Source organism: Podarcis gaigeae, assembly GCF_964106915.1.
Source record: "Podarcis gaigeae genome assembly, chromosome: 16".
NCBI classification, from domain to species: domain Eukaryota; kingdom Metazoa; phylum Chordata; class Lepidosauria; order Squamata; family Lacertidae; genus Podarcis; species Podarcis gaigeae.
Window position 1 is genome coordinate 19655013 of NC_139693.1, and position 18989 is coordinate 19674001.

General features: G+C 47.3%; 1 protein-coding gene across 2 annotated transcripts in view; it reads left to right on the top strand.

Annotated features, from left to right (window-relative positions):
* KSR2 (kinase suppressor of ras 2) overlaps positions 1–18989 on the top strand; it is a gene marked incomplete at its 3' end in the record, with an annotated part of 199297 nt that overhangs the window by 154517 nt on the left and 25791 nt on the right. For both annotated transcript variants that reach the window (XM_083717114.1, XM_083717113.1), the window contains one exon: positions 17816–17912. In XM_083717114.1, the coding sequence (XP_083573240.1) occupies positions 17816–17912 (97 nt within the window). The remainder of the gene's footprint in view (positions 1–17815; positions 17913–18989) is intronic.

The window sequence follows — 18989 nt, forward strand, 5'->3', positions numbered from 1 at the left end:
TGGTTCGCCTCCAGCAGCTGGTCTCGGGAAAGCCAGGCTTAATTAGGCGCCGCTAGGTCTCTTGCACATCTTACTATCTCCCATTTAATTATGGCTCTGCCGGGTGAGACACCAGCCTGATCCTTCTAGGGGGAAACTTCTCTAGATGAAACAGGTCCTTTGCTGTGTCTCTTTTTTCTCCCTCTCTATGTCCCCTTCAAGGCAAAGAAAACATGTTTTAACGACATGGAAATCATTTTATTAGATGTGCGGCACATTATCGGTTGAACATCGAGGGAACTTGTGTGATGGCAGATCTCGGGGTGTGGGTGTTTGTGGCTCTTGGGAACTATTGCTATAATATGGTAGCACTAACTTTCTTACATGATCGGCAGCCACACAAACTGTGGCATGACAGCCTTACATTTTTATGAACTTTAGATAGATAGATGATAGATGATAGATAGATAGATAGATGATAGATAGATGATAGATGATAGATAGATAGATAGATAGATAGATAGAGAGAGAGAGATATGGATCCATCCTATTCTCTTGACTGTAGTTTGTTTCAACATATTTTAATAATGTATTTTTAAATCATTGTAATCTGCATCGTGGGAACTCATTGATTTACTGAGTGATTTATTGGATTGGTATTCCATCCTTGCTCCAAGAAGCCCACGGTGGTGTACATAGTTTTCTCTGGCTCCTCATTTAATCCCCACAACAGCCCTGTGAGGTAGATTAGTGACTGGCCCAAGGTCACCCAGTGACATAGCTGTCAACGTTTCCCTTTTTAAAAGGGAAATTCCCTTATTCTGAATAGGATTCCTCGCAAGAAAAGGGAAATGTTGACAGCTATGCCCAGTGAGCCTCATGGCTGAGTAGCAATTCGAACCCTAGTCTCCTGTGTCCTAGTGAAACACCCTAACCCCTACGCCACACTGGCTCATCACCCCATGGCAATCTACTAAATGATTTTGATCATACTGCAGCATTTAAGGCGAAATTAGTGCAGATCAGGTAAACTCGCCACAGTGCAAAGGATTCTAGAACAGAGGGTTGGGGGCTTTTCCCCCCTGGTGCGCAAGTCCTGCCGGAACAGTAGCAATGTGCAAGACTCATTACTGTGCCTGCAAATCAGTATTTTATTGGAGGACATGTCTCCTAATGTCTTGTTATGAGCCATGCTGTGCTATTATTCAAGGCCTCCCTTTAGTAGCTTGATTTGACTTTGCTGCTGAGAACAAATCCCAATTAATAGACAATCCAGGCTGGCTTGTCTCGCCCTGCTTTGCACAGGCAATTCTGCACCCACTTGCAGAGCCACAGTGGGGGTGGAGGGGAGCTGTGGGTGCAGTATATCCTGCCAGGGATATACTACCAGGCCCCTGTTCTGAATTTCTATCTTGCTTTTTCTTAAGAGGTGAGGGTAAGTCTCATTTTAGTCGTGCAGACCTCATGAAAAGCATGCAGGCAATATCCATGCCAACTGCTCACTTAAGAAGCAACTCCGCAAAGATTTTCCACCTCATTAAGCCACCGCACTCCAATATGTCTGGCTGCAGGCCTGGTGGGAAGAGGCCCTGAAACGGACTTGCCAAATCTGGCTGCAAGGGAGTGGGTGAAGAGATCCCAGAAAAGAGGAACTTTTAAACGTGGCTGCAGATTGGAAAAAAAACACAAAGCAGTTTGGAATTCCTGGTGTCTCTGGAGCTAGAGGTTTAAGCGATGCCACTTTGGAATTGCTAACGCTTTAAGAGATGTGCTGACTGTGTGTGCATTTTTGCTTTCTACCTGTTCATCCTGTGTAAGTCTCTTTACCTCCTGAAGGCAATGACTCTCGGTTGTGTTTGCCCATGAAAACTGGGATGGGGAAACTTCCAAGGGCAAGGGAGCAAGGAGAAGAGATCTATGTAAGCCTAAAGAGCTCTGCTCCTGTCATAGATGCTAGAGTCAGAAGGGACCCCAAGGGTCATCTAGTCCAACCCCCTGAAAGGCAGGAACCAGAGCTAAAGTATCCTTGACCGATGAAGGGGAGACCATTTGGAGGTTTTTAAGCAGAGGTTGGGATGGCCCTCTGTTTGCATCCATGGGTTAGGAGCACACTTTTAAAAGAGCAGTGTGCGCTCTCCTGGACGAAAGAGAGATCTATGGAAAAGCTTCCTGGGGTGTTTTGAGGGCAGCCACAAGGAGATCTCTAAACATAGGGACATAGAAACTTGCCTTATACTGAGTCTGACCATAGCTCATTATGGTCTACGTGGACTGAAGGCAGCTTTCCAGAACTTCAGACCCTTCTTCATCACACAATCCCCCACCATGGAGCTACAGCCCTTCCTTTAAAACATAGGAACATAGGAAGCTGCCTTACGTCAAACCAGACCATTGGTCCATCTAGCTCAGTATTGCCTGCACTGATTGGCAGCAGCTCTCTGAGGTTTCAGCCAAGGAGTCCCTCCAGCACTACCTGGAGATGCTGGGGGTTGAAGGTGGAACCTTCTGCGTACAAAGCAGGTGCCCTACCAATGAGCCACAGCTCTTCCTCACAAACTAAAGGCATTGGTGGACCTACACTTGGGGGGCTGTGAAGCTTAAACTGCTATGGGGGGCCCTTCACAACCAGCAATGAGGTCTGAGTAACCACTGTTATCTTCTTCAATGGGGTTGTTCCACAACAGATCACCACAGATTTTTTTTTTTTTTAAATTAACTGCTGCATCTCAGAATTTGATTAAAATTGCTCTACTGGGTTATCTCATATTACACGAAGCATCTTTTACAAAATACTCATTTTTTCTGCTTTTTCTAGCAACCTGTTCACATACAGTTTCATTATATGAGAGTTTCCTTGCAATGTCATTTTCTAGAGACAATATGCGTAAAGAAATTAAGTGCTCTTCAGCAGAACAGCCAACTTACTGTGACACCTTCCCTTTGCAACGCTTGTGCTGCTGACTCTCAAACTTTGGGGTTGTTGAAATATATAAAACAAAACAAAACAAAATTGATTTGAGATGTGCAACTCAAATTGAGTCTAATAGACCCAAAAAATTGTAAGCAATGTGGGTTAAAGTTGCTTCTGAGGCCCCTCTAGGGTTAGGTAACCCTGAAGCTGAAGCTTGCTTCATTTCATAGTACAGTGGTACCTCAGGTTAAGAACTTAATTCATTAGCTAAACACTTTAGCTAATGGGGCTTCCCACTGCCACCAAGCTGCTGCCGCGCAATTTCTGTTCTCATCCTGAAGCAAAGTTCTTAACCCGAGGTACTATTTCTGGGTTAGTGGAGTCTGTCACCTGAAGCGTCTGTAACCTGAAGTGTCTGTAACCTGAGGTACCACTGTAGATCCGTCCCTGTCTAAAGGATAATGTGAGGGGACTTGCTCCACAGGGGTGCAGTTGGGGCAGGACTTGGGACCAACACACTAGAGCCCCTCTCTACAGAATGGGCAGTAAGGCTGGCTCATTGCATTTTGAACCCAGCGAAGTGATGATGCATGTTGCAGTCGGCTCCTGAGAACAGTAAGCACGGTGGTCAAAATTGCATAACTTTGCTGCTGTTTACCAGACCAAAAGGTGACCTGCTGTGGACAATGAGATGTTGAGCACCTTGCTCACATCCCCCCCCCACCTCACACAGTCCGCCCCCCCATCCTCCTTGTTCACGTTGGTTTCTCTACACAGGTCTCCCCCAAGTCTCCCCTCACCTTCTGGCTTTGAGCTTGGACATCTCCCGCTCTGCTTCCCGTCTTACAGTCTTTTGCCATGTTCCCCCTTTAATAGCGTTTAAAGTAATGAAGCCCATATATCATATAATAAATAGCTATTGACTCCCGTCCACGGTCTGGATCAGGATTGATTGACCTGTGGGAATACTCTTTTCCTCAGTCAATAAGGGGCTGTGAAGGGGGAATAAATCTTGATGGAGACTGACAACCGGTGGGGGGGGGGGGAGAGAAAGTCAATATACTTATTAATATATACATTAAATGAGCACACATCCTCCCCTGGGGAGACGCCATTTCATTCTGACAGCTGGCGAGTGTGGTGGGAGGCAAGCGGTGGGGGAGATGAGGAAAATGATAGGGCTGGAGACACCTGAAATTTCTGCTGTGCATCTTGCAGAACTTCCATCCTGCGGCCAAGGCTGGAAAGGGTGAATTTGCATGGTGGGGGGGGGACATAGAACCATAGAATTCTAGAGTTGGAAGGGACCCCAAGGATCACCTGGTCCAACCCCCTGCAATGCAGGAACTGCCGCTAAAGTATCCCAGGCAGATGGACAGCCAACCTGTTTTAAAAGCCTCCAATGAAGGAGAGTCCACATGGGAAGCTCCCTTATATCAAATCGGACCATCTGCCCATCTAGTGTGGTAGTGTCTAAAAAAGGTTGTTGTTGTTGTTGTTTAGTCGTTTAGTCGTGTCCGACTCTTCGTGACCCCATGGACCAGAGCACGCCAGGCACTTCTGTCTTTCACTGCCTCCCGCAGTTTGGTCAGACTCATGTTTGTAGCTTTGAGAACACTATCCAACCATCTCGTCCTCTGTCGTCCCCTTCTCCTTGTGCCCTCCATCTTTCCCAACATCAGGGTTTTTTCCAGGGAGTCTTCTCTTCTCATGAGATGGCCAAAGTATTGGAGCCTCAGCTTCACGATCTGTCCTTCCAGTGAGCACTCAGGGCTGATTTCCTTAAGAATGGATAGGTTTGATCTTCTTGCAGTCCATGGGACTCTCAAGAGTCTCCTCCAGCACCATAATTCAAAAGCATCAATTCTTTTTTTTTTATAATATTTTTTATTAGTTTTATGAGATACAGAAAAAAGAATAAAGAACATATTATGAAAGTAGAAAAGAAAAGTTACAAATTTTTCTTACTCTTTTTTCCCAATCTGTTGGACTTCCCCACGTCCTCCCAACCCTGCATTCTCTGTAATACATAACGTCTGCAATTTGTTAACTTATTTCAATACTTATTGTATCTTCTTTTTTATCATTTCTTTAATTTAACATTACTGAAGCTAGAATTTCCTAAAAGGTGTGTTTTTTAACATTCATACAACTTATAATGTTTTTCCAAATAGTCTTTAAATTTTCTCCAATCCTCCTCGAATGTTTCTTCTCCCAAGTCTCGGATTCTGCCAGTCATTTCGGCCAGTTCCATATAGTCCATCAACTGCGTGTGCCATTCCTCCAGTGTGGGTAAATCTTGTGTCTTCCAATATTTTGCAATCAGGATCCTTGCTGCTGTAGTAGCATACATAAAAAAAAGTTCTGTCCTTCTTAAACACTCTCCGGTCCACCATGCCCAGAAGGAAGGCCTCTGGTTTCTTAGGTAAGGTAAATCTCAGTACCTTTTTTAGTTCATTATGAATCATTTCCCAGAAGGCCTTCACTTTCGGGCAGGTCCACCAGAGGTGAAAGAATGTCCCTTCCACCTCTTTACATTTCCAGCATTTATTATCAGACAGGTGGTATATCTTAGCAAGCTTGACTGGGGTCATGTACCACCGGTATATCATTTTCATAATGTTTTCCTTCAAGGCACTACATGCCGTAAATTTCATTCCGGTGTTCCATAACCTTTCCCAGTCTTCAAACATAATGTTATGCCCCAAATCCTGCGCCCACTTTATCATGGCGGATTTGACTGTCTCATCCTGAGTATTCCATTTAAGTAGCAGGTTATACATTCTCGAAAGTAGTTTACTTTTTGGTTCTAACAATTCTGTCTCTAGTTTCGATTTTTCCACCTGGAATCCAACCTTCTTGTCTACTTTAAAGACCTCTTGAATTTGTGCATAATGCAACCAATCTCGCACCTTGTTTTTTAGTTTTTCCAAGCTCTGCAACCTCCAATTGTCTCCAATCTTTTCAATAATTTCCCCATATTTAGGCCAATTGGCTTCCATATTAGGTCTCTTACGTGCCTTGGCCTCCACCGGTGAGAGCCACCTCGGAGTCTTACTCTCCAATAAGTCTTTATATTTTGTCCAGACCATTAAAATTGCTCTCCTGACAATGTGGTTTTTAAACAATTTGTGCACTTTAACCTTGTCATACCACAAATATGCATGCCACCCAAAAGCATTGTCAAACCCTTCCAGATCTAGGACATCAGTGTTTTCCAGTAAAATCCAATCTTTCAACCAGCAGAAGGCTGCAGCTTCGTAATATAACCTCAAGTCTGGCAGGGCAAATCCCCCTCTTTCTTTCGCATCAGTTAGTATCTTAAACTTTATTCGGGGCTTTTTGCCCTGCCAAACAAACTTAGAAATATCCCTCTGCCACTTTCCAAAGCATTCCACCTTGTCCACGACCTGTAGGGTCTGAAACAAAAATAGCATTTTTGGCAATACATTCATCTTTATAGCTGCTATTCGGCCCAACAAGGAAAGTTTCAATCTTGACCATGTTTCCAAATCTCTTTTGATTTCTAACCAACATTTCTCGTAGTTGTCCTTAAACAGATTCAAATTTTTGGAGGTCAGATACACCCCTAGGTATTTTACTTTTTTAACCACATTTAATTCTGTTTCTTTCACAAACTCATCTGTTTCTGTACTTGTCAAATTTTTTACTATAACCTTAGTTTTTTGCTTGTTCAGCTTAAATCCTGCCACCCGACCAAAGTCCGAAATTAATTCTAACACTCTTTTAGTACTAGAGACAGGCTCCTGCAATGTTAATACCAGGTCATCTGCAAATGCTTTCAATTTATATTGTTTCACTCCGACCTCAATTCCCTGTACCAACCGGTCCTCAAAAGCATCAATTCTTCGTCGATCAGCCTTCTTTATGGTCCAGCTCTCACATGCATACATCACTACTGGGAAAACCATGGCTTTAACTATACGGACCTTTGTTGGCAAGGTGATGTCTCTGCTTTTTAAGATGCTGTCTAGGTTTGCCATCGCCTTTCTCCCAAGGAGCAGTCGTCTTTTAATTTCGTGACTGCTTTCACCATCTGCAGTGATCATGGAGCCCAAGAAAGTAAAATCTCTCACTGCCTCCATTTCTTCCCCTTCTATTTGCCAGGAGGTGATGGGCCCAGCGGCCATGATCTTCGTTTTTTTGATGTTGAGCTTCAGACCATATTTTGCACTCTCCTCTTTCACCCTCATTAAAAGGTTCTTTAATTCCTCCTCACTTTCTGCCATCAAGGTTGTGTCATCTGCCTATCTGAGGTTGTTGATATTTCTTCCGGCGATCTTAATGCCGGCACCAAAAAAGGTGGTGCTGTGGTCTAAACCACTGAGCCTCTTGGGCTTGCCGATCAGAAGGTTGGTGGTTCGAATCCCCACGATGGGGTGAGCTCCCATTGCTCTGTCCCAGCTCCTGCCAACCTAGCAGCTCGAAAGCACGCCAGTGCAAGTAGATAAATAGGTACCGCTCAGGCGGGAAAGTAAACGGTGTTTCCTTGCACTCTAGTTTCCGTCACAGTTTTCTGTTGTGCCAGAAGCGGTTTAGCCATCCTGGCCACATGACCCAGAAAGCTGTCTGTGGACAAACACCAGCTTCTTCAGCCTGAAAGCGAGATGAGCACCGCAACCCCATAGTCGCCTTTGACTGGACTTAACCATCCAGGGGTCCTTTACCTTTTTACCTTTTTAGTAGTGTCTGCAGTGACTGGCAGCAGCTCTGCAGGATTTCAGTGGCCTACCTGGATATCCTGGGGATTGAACCTGGGACCTAAGGCAGGCAAGAAAGACTCTATTTCACTGAGCTATGGATTTTCCCCATAAGGAAATATGAAATTCATTCTCTGGGTGCTGGTTCATGCGTGGTCCAAAGCTACACAGTCTGCTCTTGTGCCTTTCCAGTCTTCCAGAGAGGGATCTCCCCCTGCCCTATCTGGAGATGCTGGGGATTAAACCTGGAGCTTTCTGGATGCAAAGCAGGTGCACTGCATCCAGAGAAAAAGGCAAGTCAAAGGTGGCATGATAACAGGTTTATAAGGTTGCGCATGGCATGGAGAGAGAGAATTTTTTCCCCTCCCTCTCTGACAACATTAGAACTTTTGTGGACATTCAAGGAATCTGAATGTTGACAGACTCAGGGCGGAGAAAATAAAGCACTTCACCATGCAACCCACAGTAAAACTATGGAACTCACTCCCACTGGAGGCAGTGAGGGCCACCAACGTGGAAGGCTTTAAAAGAGGGTTGAACTAATTCATGGAGGGTGATGCTATTGAGGGCTATTAGCCCTGATGGCTCGGCTCTACCTCCACTGTTGGAGGCAACACTGCCTTTGAACACCAATTGCTGGAAACCACAGGAGGGGAGGCGGCTCTTGTGCCTGAATCCTGCTTGCTGGTTTCCCACAGGCAACTGGTTAGCCACTGTGAGAGCAGGATCCTGGACTAGATGGGCCATTGGCCTGATCCAGGAGGCTCTTCTTATGTTCTCTAATCCCTGAGCTACAACCTTCTCCAGATATTGTTGAATTTCCTACTCTCAACTTCCCATGATATGTGGCTCTATTTGGGCATTCTATGGTTTAGAAATAACTATGCCTCTGTATCACTTTTTGAGGCGGTAATATGATGCATCTGTGCCAGTGAATAAATGTGGACCTATCATACTGTTTCAACTCCCTCCCTCCCTCCCTCCCTCCCTCCCTTTAGCCAGAGGACAGATTTGAACTAAGCAAGGTTTTCTAATCAAAAGGTTCATCTCTAAAGGCAAGGTCCCTGCCTTCCTTCCCCAATACCTTCCTCCTCCTAATATTCCAAAGGCTGCTAATAACGTAGAATATATTAGGAGCCTTCAAAGGGAAAGGAAGGAGTCAAATATGCTTTCCATGTTACTAGACCTCGCCGAGCCAATTATAAGCACACCCCCCCGCCAAAAGATGCAAAGCAAAGGAGCTGACTAGTTTCCCATGGTGTGCAGGGAGCAGATAAGGTAAGGTGACCCTCACCTCTTCTGTGAGTGAGTCACGGGAGCATCTTTGTGCCCCCCCCCGAATGGGAGAGGTTCCTTCCGCTAAGGACGCACTGTATCTCTAAATGGCTTGCTCCTAGCCTTCTCTTCAGCTTGGGAAACGTTAACCCGACTTTATCTTGTGTACCAGGTGCCAAGGGCTGCCGTCAAAAACATGCTGCTGTTTAAATAATGTCCATCATGCCTGTGTTTAGTAGCGAGCAGAGCTAGGCAAGCGTGTGTGCCAATAGAGAAGATGGGGGAGAGGAAAAGTCTTATTCCCAGACTCTCATTTTCCCTGCAAAGGCACCTCCACAGAAAGTCAGAAGGCACATGACAGCAGATGTCTTTCCTACACTCCTTGGCTAGGAGAGACTTTTCTCCTTCCTGCCATTAGAAGTACTTCCATTGAACTTTAATCCAGTTCGTGCTTGTTTTTGCTTATAGTTCCTGGGGTGGGGGGAAGAGTGGGTAGGAATGTTGTTGTTCTGCGCAGGCTTCTTTTAGGGCAGGGATAGCCAACCTGGCGCCCTTCTGATGCTGTTGGACTATGGTTCGCATTGTTTCTACCCATTGACCTTGCTGGCTGGGACTATAGGAGTTGGAATCCAGTAACATCTGCAGGGCACCATGTTGGGCACCTTTGCTCCAGGCTATTGCAGATGCAACAATTCTACGATTCTGACATCCAACTTGTTTGCTGGTCAGTTTGCTTTGCGTCAAGGAGAGAGCTGTCCGTGGTCCTGACCACCACCAGCTTATCCTGGATGCTTGCTGTGCTTGGCCAGTACACTGCTGTGGCCTCTAGCTCGAAATCAGATGTAAGGTGGGGTTAGCTGTGTTTAGTCACGCCTCGTCTTCTTTTCTTTTACTGGAATCCCCACGGTCCACAGATGTTTGCTTAAGCCACAGTACAAGGGTGCAGAGGTTCACCTCCCCCAACTCTAGGATCAAGAAGAGATTTATAAAATGTGAATGTATGTTTTTAAAGGGATAGATGTACATCCATTTGGAACAGAGGTGGGCAACACAGCCCCCCCCATGTTGCTGGACTACAACTCCCATCACCCTTGACCTTCCTGGATGGGGCAGGAGGTCAGCAGTGTCAGGATTACACCCCTTGCTGGCTTACCCCTGAGTGAGAATCTCTGGATTTATAGTCACTGCGGTGTATATTTGTATTTGCAAATCACATCCTGAGGTAGCTTTGTATGGGGCTATGCTTTATACACCAACACTCTGAACTTTGCTCAGTAGCTAATTTGCAGCCGGTTGGCCTCTGTTTGTTTCCAAAAGCCCACCTTTGACTTTTGCAAGCCTTCCCTTGCGTGAATCAGACTCAGCTACCTCATTCCAGAGACAGCAAAGAGCTCTGACGTCCTGCTCTCTTGAGAAGTGCTGCGTTCGGCTCCCTTTGCACCCAATTGGAAAATGCCGGAGGGCCGTCACTCCGGCCCCCTGCCCTTGTTCCTTCGCAGGTTGCAATGGACTTGTTAGCTTCCTTCATATTTCCCCCCCTGCCACCTCCAGCTCACACAGATAAACAGAGGAGCCTTTCCTGCAAAGCAATTTGGGATTGGGCTTGCTTGGCTGAGCAATCTTCACACTCACCACAAATTCCTCCAGCCTTTGAAATGGCCCGTTTCCCTGGGAGGGTGGGGGGATGTTGACAGTGGCGGAGGAGTGCTATAAACATCTCTAAAATGAGATGCTTTTTCCATGCATACTTAAAAGCCATTCATATTACCCCAAGCCCTCTGAGAGCAGGAACGCTGTTAGAAAAGTTGCTTGCTTTGAAAGCTTAACTTTCCTCAGGCCAGTGGTTCACGATGCAGTGGACTGGGCTGAAGTTGGAGAGCTTAGGCCCCGAACTTTGGCTGGAGGTGAAGGCGAGTAAATGACCAAGTTAGGCTAACCTGCTGTCCCATGCCCACAGGGTCATCTTTAGCATATGCACCATGGGGTGGAAAGATCTGCCCAGCGCCCCCAAATTTAGTTAAGCCACCCCCAAATGAACTTTTAGTGAGCTTTTTTGGGGAGGAGCGAACTCAAAGTTGTTGAGCTTTTGTTTCCTGACTCGTCAGGAATATTTGGCGCTACAGAGTAACAGAGTGATGGAGGAGGGGGTGGGGACTTTCGCTCCATTGCTTTTCACTGCCGCCAATCAAGAGGGACCGGTATACAGTAGGTATACATTTGCCACTCCCCAGAATTCGGTACCTGGGTGCCCCACACCCCTTGCACCCCCAGGTAAAGACGGCCCTGCATGCCCACCACCTCTGGCACTTGGCTCAACACCTGACTTCACCAGGAGTTGTCCAGAGGAGCCAAGGATCAGGTTGGCATGGGAACACAGCAAGATGGTGTGGCACCTCTACTGCCGGAGGCAGTATGTTCACCTGAATATCAGTTACTGGAATCGCAAGTGGGGAGACTTGCATTTGGGTCCTGCTTGTGGGGTGGTCACTGTTAGAAGAGGATACGGGACCAGATAGGATCCAGCAGTCAGGATTTTGTTGTTGTTGTTGTTGTTGTTAATAGGATTAGATGTATTCATGAAGGCTATCCATGGCTACTATGTGAGGGCTGCCATACTGGGACATGGGTGGCACTGTGGTCTAAATCACTGAGCCTCTTGGGCTTGCTAATCAGAAGGTCGGCGGTTTGAATCCCCACAACAGGGCGAGCTCCCGTTGCTCTATCCCCGCTCCTGCCAACCTAGCAGTTTGAAGGCATGCCAGTGCAAGTAGATAAACAGGTACTGCTGCGGCGGGAAGGTAAACGGTGTTTCCGTGTGCTGTAGTTTCCATCAGGGTGTTCCATTGTGCCAGAAGCTGTTTAGTCCTGCTGGCCACATGACTCAGAAAGTTGTCTGTGGACAAACACCGGCTCCCTCGTCCTGAAAGCGAAATGAGCGCCGCAACCCTAGCATTTGGCTGGACTTAACCATCCAGTGGTCCATTACTTTTACCTTTTTTATGTCCAGATTTTCCCGGACATTACTCTTACGGGGATCTCAAAGGCGGAATTAATGTCCTGGGGGAAGTTCTGAACTTTGGGGTTTGTTTTAAAAAAGCTCAAGAACTTCCTGGGTGTCCTGGTTTTTTTACTTTTTGAAAGATGGCAACCCTACGCCCCTGAATACCAGTTGCTCAGAATCACAAGTGGGGAGAGTGTTGTGCTCAGGTTCTCCTTATGGGCTTCCTTTAGGCATCTCATTGGCCACTGTGATAAGAAGAGGAAGCTGGACTCTTCTTAGGTTTTTATGGGAGCGGGAGGGGAAATAGAAGTGCTAATTCAATGAAGCAGGGGGCAAAAAAGCTGCTCTGGTATATTAGCACTCCTCGCGGGTAGAGGATCACCCGTATACAAAGGAGCGCATCTGCCCAGGTGCTTCTAATTGGCAGATTAAACGGTGCCAGGAACCTTGTGTGCGGTGCTTGTCTAAGCCACGGCATAGTTCGCGCAGGTTGCCGGAGCTGGCTTTGCGGTTAACAGATGCAAATTTCCATTTATAAAGCGGAGCGTGCCTGGGTAAACGACCTGATTTATGAAGGGCCTACTTCAAGAGCAAATCAGGCAGCACATCTCACAAAAAAGAAGCCTGTGTTTCTTTTCTTTTCTTTTTTTACTTGCTACGCCTCTTAAACATGAGTCTCGATGAGGCTCCGGGTCAATAGGAACCTCGGGGAAAACATCGTATTCCCACCCCCACTCCCCCCACCCCCTGGATGGGCAAAGCAGAGGCGTTGCTATAATCCTTGCCTCCTTTGAGGTCTTTTCTTTGCCTCTTACAGCGCTAAAGAAACTGTAAGAAAATAACCCGGCGAGGATTTGAAAAGATCTCGCAGGTGGCTTCTGCTCAATAGCAACAGGTGCTGTGCCTTAGCAGAAAAAGAAGAGGCAGCAGAGTTATGTATGAGAGGCTCCCCCTTCTCCTCCAGCAAGGAGTTTCCATACCTCCCAAGATTTGCCACCAAAGTTTCTCAACAGGTTACTCATCCGCTGGTGGAAAGCACTTGCGAGAGTGACTCAGCAATCGCCTCGCCTCGCTTTGTCTCCAGATCCAACAAACTTTAGTTTCTATTGTTTTCGTACAGTGGTGCCTTAGGTTAAGTACTTAATTCGTTCTGGACATCCGTTCTTAACCTGAAACTGTTCTTAACCTGAAGCACCACTTTAGCCAATGGGGCCTCCTGCTGCCGCCGCGCCGCCAGAGCACAATTTCTGTTCTCATCCTGAAGCAAAGTTCTTAACCCGAGGTACTATTTCTGGGTTAGCGGAGTCTGTAACCTGAAGTGTATGTAACCCGAGGTACCACTGTAATTGTATTGATTATCCAGCAGTGGTTGGTGAGACGAGTAAGGCAGAAGGAGGTTCAACTGCAGGTGGCGCAAGAGTCGACGATGGGCAAGCCAAGTAATGGCACATCTGAATCTTGGGTTTCTACTCAGATGGGATGAGCAGACCTTGCTGTTCCACCCTTCGATGTAAAACAAGAAAGAAAGAAAAAGGCAGCTGTTCTGCAAGATAAAAGAATGAACCCAGGGATGGTGCAAGATAGCCTGCCCTCCCAGGCAGAGCTGTTGTTGCCACCAATGGTGGTTGGTGCCCAAGGGAACTGGTAGGGCAGAAGTTGGAGTGGTGAGCCTTTACAGTAGGTGGAGATAGAGACAGGCGATTCCAGGTTTGTCCCCATCCTCTTCCCTGCCGAGATTGACAAGAGTGACCCTGAGATTAAGGAGGTGGGGGCTGGCATTCCCGGATTGGATCGTAGAATTGTAGCATTGGAAGGGACCACAATGGCCATCTAGTCTAACCCCCTGCAGTGCAGGAATCTTTTGGATGTGGACCAAATCCAGAGTGTAGTCCCTAAGATGGTTGGATGGCGCCTTGTGTGCCTCCTTCAAGCAACTCTTGCAGCCAAGCTAGTGCCAAACGTATTGCTCTGCTTTCCTTTGGACCACATCAGCGAGGCTGAGAGTGGGGTCTTGTCATCTGGGCTGTCCAGGACCCACAGATACCTTGCCCAGGTTTGTGTCCTGGAGAGGTCACTTCAGTGCTGCTGATACAGTGGAGGTGCACTCCATTGTCTCTCGAGATGCACAGATGCTGACAAGTGCCACAAGACTTCCTCCCCCACTCCTGCAGAAGGCTAGCACTCCTCTGGAAACTTCAGAAAACGGTGCCGCTTGTTTCATAAGGAAAACACAGGTGGAGGGTTTCCCTCCTCCTCCCTGTTTGCATTGGTGCCATTTTTTTTATTACAGACCATCTGCTCAATGATCGGAACCCTCCTCACGGAAGGCCAGGCCAGACGGACTAATTCCATTCCTTGACTCATTAATTTCCGCCGCGCCTTCCTTTGGAGTTGATGCGCATGCCCTTCCGAAGCCTCGTTGTGGGCCTGATTTGCAGACGCTCTCAGAGGGGTGGGCTGGGACAGCCTCACAGTTGGGTTCGCAGTTGCCCCATTGCCCGTGAGATGGGCCGTGACGATGAGGAATGCAGAGGAGGCCTTGCAGGGCAGGGCAGGAAAGATCTCGTTTGCCAAGTGGACCTTGTGCTAGAGTGTGGTGTGGAAACATGAGCAGGGAAAATGTCCCTGGAGAAAGCTCTGCCCTATCTCATTCACATTTTGCATTCCCTTATGCGCCCAGTGGATTATTGGGTCCTGTTTTGCTTGTCAGAAAGGAAACCAGAGATGATCCCAAACTGGATATTGGGTGCATTCACACTGCCGTTTATTGCGGTTTCCTGTTTTTTTCCTGGGGGGTGCTCAAGGGAATGCAGTACACACATCTTTTTCTTTCTTTCTAGAAGAAAAGCACTGGTTATTTCTCTGCTTTCACATGATGCAAAAGCCGCTTCCAGAAATATAGAGAGATATAGCGCAAGTTTAGGGCTCATTTCTGAGTTACTTGCTTCCAGGGAAAAATCCGTTCCCTGGGGAGAAATGATTAGATAACAGGCAATCCTCGTTTTGTGCGGGGGTTACATTCCGGACCCCTGCGCATGTTGACAGGGCGTTCTAAATAAAGCGTTCTTCCCTGTTCTGCCCTTTTAGTGACATTTTAGGGTCACTTCTGGGTTCGGTGCCATACTTGTGTGCACCGTCACTTGTCAATTGGATACAGGTAAATCGATCATTGCCTGTGCTCTGAAAATTGTAGCTCTGCATGGCGAATGGAACCCCCAAACAGCTCTCAGTGCCCTTAACAAACTACAGTTCCCAAGATTCTTTGAAGGAACCCGCGGCTGTTGGTAGTGGCAAGAGACTGCTTAAATTCAGACAGGACCTGAGTCGGGCCAGTGGTTCATCTAGCTCATTATTGTCTACACTGACTGGCAGCAGCTTCCTGGGATTTCAGGCAGGGCTCCTTCCTGTCTCTAACTGGAGGTGCTGGGGATTGCATACCCTCCAACATTTCTCTGTTCTATTCCATAATAATAATGATGATGATGATAATTATATTATTTATACCCTGCCCATCTGATTGGGTTGCCCCAAGCACTCTGGGTGGCTTCCAACATATATGAAAAACATAATAACACATTAAAGAACTTCCCTAGACAGGGCTGCCTTGGCTTCAGGTGTCTTCTAAAGGTTGTATAGCTACTAATCTCATGGGCTCAGGGGCTGCATAATTTCATACCTTCCAACATTTCACTGATGAAAATAGGGACATCCTAAGAAAAAGTGGGACATTTCTGGGGTCAAACCAGAAACTGGCTTCTGTGAATCTGGCACTGTCCCTGGAAAATAGGGACACTTGGAAGGTCTGTTGTGGTGACCATGCTAAGCTAGGTGGCCCAGTGGTCTGACTCGGTATAATGAAGGGCTATGGCTCCGTGGTGGACCACCGGGATTGATCCCGGGACTTCTGCAAGCGAGGCAGATGTTCTGCCACTGAGCCCCAGCCTTTTCCCCACCCCCTGCACACCGTCCTCCTACGGCTTCTGGAGAGCGGCAGGTCCTGCCTCCGGTGTCGCGAGGAGGGGGAGGCAGGAGCAGAAGCTGCGAGATGTCTGCAGGGGTGGGAGAAGAAGAACAATTAAAAGCTGCGGCGCTCCTGTCATTAGCAAGAGAACCAGATGAAATTAACACCTGCGTTCCACTCGGAGCTGCTTTTATTTCGGGGGGGGGGGCTGGCTTATTATCTGAGCCCAGGTATTGCCTTTGCCCTCTCTCGCTTCGCCTGCAATGTGTGTAGGTGGGCAGGATTGCCTGAAGTGGGGAGGCAGCCTCTCTGGTGGGGAGAAAGTTGCGGCAGAATCCGCCCACAGGCTCCATTACATGATTCAAATGTCAATACAGACTTTAATTGGTTTCAGTGTCCCCTCCTTTCCCTCCCCACCCCCCACTCTCCGACAGCTGCATTTGGTAATTAAGACTCCACAAATAGATTTCTCGGCAACAGGTATGGAAAAAGGGGGAAGTTTGGCGGTTCGTGTCTGGTGTACAGAGGACACTTTCGTTCCTTCAGCAAGAAGTCTCGTTCCAGGCCACGTACATACCATACTTTTAAAGCACTGTGGTACCACTTTAAACAGTCGTGGCTCCCTCCCAAAGGATTCTGGGAGCTGTAGTTCATTTAGGATGCTGAGACTTTTTAGGAGATCCCTATTTCCCCTTCCAGAGCTACAGTTCAACGGGACGAGGAACACTCTGGGAACTGTAGCTCTGTAAAGGGAATTCCTCCTGGAGCCAGTTCTTACAGTTTTCCTTTTACTTTCTAACAAAGCAAATGTCCATCTGGTTCAGTGTCCCTTTCTCACAGTGGCCAACCAGATGCCCCAATGAGGAGTCTGCAAGGAGGATCCGAGTGCGACACCTCTCTCCACTTACGATTCCCAGAGACAGGCATTCAGAGGCATGCCGTCTCTGACAGAGGAAGCAGATGACAGCCACTGTGGAGCTAAGAAAATCATAGAATCATAGAATCATAGAGTTGGAAGAGACCACAAGGGCCATCAAGTCCAACCCCATGCCAAGCAGGAAACACCATCAGAGCACTCCTGACATATGGTTGTCAAGCCTCTGCTTAAAGACCTCCAAAGAAGGAGACTCCACCACACTCCTTGGCAGCAAATTCCATTGTCGAACAGCTCTTACTGTCAGGAAGTTCTTCCTAATGTTTAGGTGGAATCTTCTTTCTTGTAGTTTGGATCCATTGCTCCGTGTCCGCTTCTCTGGAGCAGCAGAAAACAACCTTTCTCCCTCCTCTATGTGACATCCTTTTATATATTTGAACATGGCTATCATATCACCCCTTAACCTCCTCTTCTTCAGGCTAAACATGCCCAGCTCCCTTAGCCGTTCCTCATAAGGCATCGTTTCCAGGCCTTTGACCATTTTGGTTGCCCTCCTCTGGACACGTTCCAGTTTGTCAGTGTCGTCTTGAACTGTGGTGCCCAGAACTGGACACAGTACTCCAGGTGAGGTCTGACCAGAGCAGAATACTGTGGCACTATTACTTCCCTTGATCTAGATGCTATACTCCTATTGATGCAGCCCAGAATTGCATTGGCTTTTTTAGCTGCCGCGTCACACTGCTGGCTCATGTCAATTTTGTGGTCAACCAAGACTCCTAGATCCTTTTCACATGTACTGCTCTCAAGCCAGGTGTCACCCATCTTGTATTTGTGCCTCTCATTTTGTTTGCCCAAGTGCATAAAAAAAGCATAAAGCTAGGGTCCAGACGTGCCAAACTGGATTCATGTCCTTCTCCCTGCATCCTGGAGTGTACAAGTCCCAAACCATTTTGATTACCTGGATGAGAAATTGCAATCCTTCTATCCGTTTAAGTGCTTTGGCGTTTCCTCTATGTCCCGATCTTACAGCAATTTCCGTGGGTTTGGTTTCCCTTCCCGCCGTTAATTCCGATTTCCCCATCTTTCTTTCCAGCTTGTGCAAAGGACGGACGCTCTACTCGGTGGTGAGAGATGCCAAGATCGTCCTGGATGTCAACAAAACAAGGCAGATTGCTCAAGAGATCGTCAAGGTATGAGCAATGGAGAATAAAAACTCAGGGGACACACACTCACACACTCTTGAGACAGGTGCCTGGTGCCCGGGACCCAGTCTTGGCGTGGATGCTTTGACGGATGTGATGCAAATGGTATGATGAGACTGTTTCAGAGGGAAAGCAGACATCTTTCCCACCCAGCCAACTTCTACACACACACATTCACAGCAGGAAGCAAAGTAGTCATGTCATGTGGACATCTGGTGCTATGTGGTGTGGGCTGTGGGGTGAAGCCCTATTTTACTTGATCTGTGTCCAGGTGAATCCTGAAATAGGCTAAAGGAGTCCGGGAGTAGTCAGTGTGAATCGCTTCATGATGTTTCTGAGATGAAAGGAGAGTAGTGGAGTGTCAGATTCAAGGTCCTTTCATGATAATCACAGCCATGCCTCGTCTTCCTCACAAGCCATACCCCTCCTAAGATTACAGAATCACAGATTTGCAGAGTTAGAAGGGTCATCCAGTCTAACCCCCTGCAATGCAGGAATCTCAGGTAAAGCATCCCCCACGGGTGGCCATCCAACCTCTGCTTAAAAACCTCTGAGGAAGGAGAGGCCACCACATTCCGAGGTCTTACTGTCAGAAAGCTCTTCCTAAGATTATACAAATGTCTATGATTATATACAAGGGACGTGGGTGGTGCTGTGGTCTCAATCACAGAGCCTAGGGCTTGCCGATCAGAAGGTTGGCGGTTCGAATCCCCGTGACGGAGTGAGCTCCTGTTGCTCAGTCCCTCCTCCTGCCAACCTAGCAGTCCGAAAGCACGTCAAAGTGCGAGTAGATAAATAGGTACCGCTCCAGCGGGAAGGTAAACAGCGTTTCCATGCACTGCTCTGGTTCACCAGAAGCGGCTTAGTCATGCTGGCCACATGACCCGGAAGCTATATCCTGGCTCCCTTGGCCAGTAAAGCGAGATGAGTGCTGCAACCCCAGAATCGTTCATGACTGGACCTATGATTATATACAATAACCTCACAATTAAATAATAATAATAACAGTAATGATGGATGGATGCATTGCAGTGATCAATGGATGTGTTGCCTTTCAGCTAGATC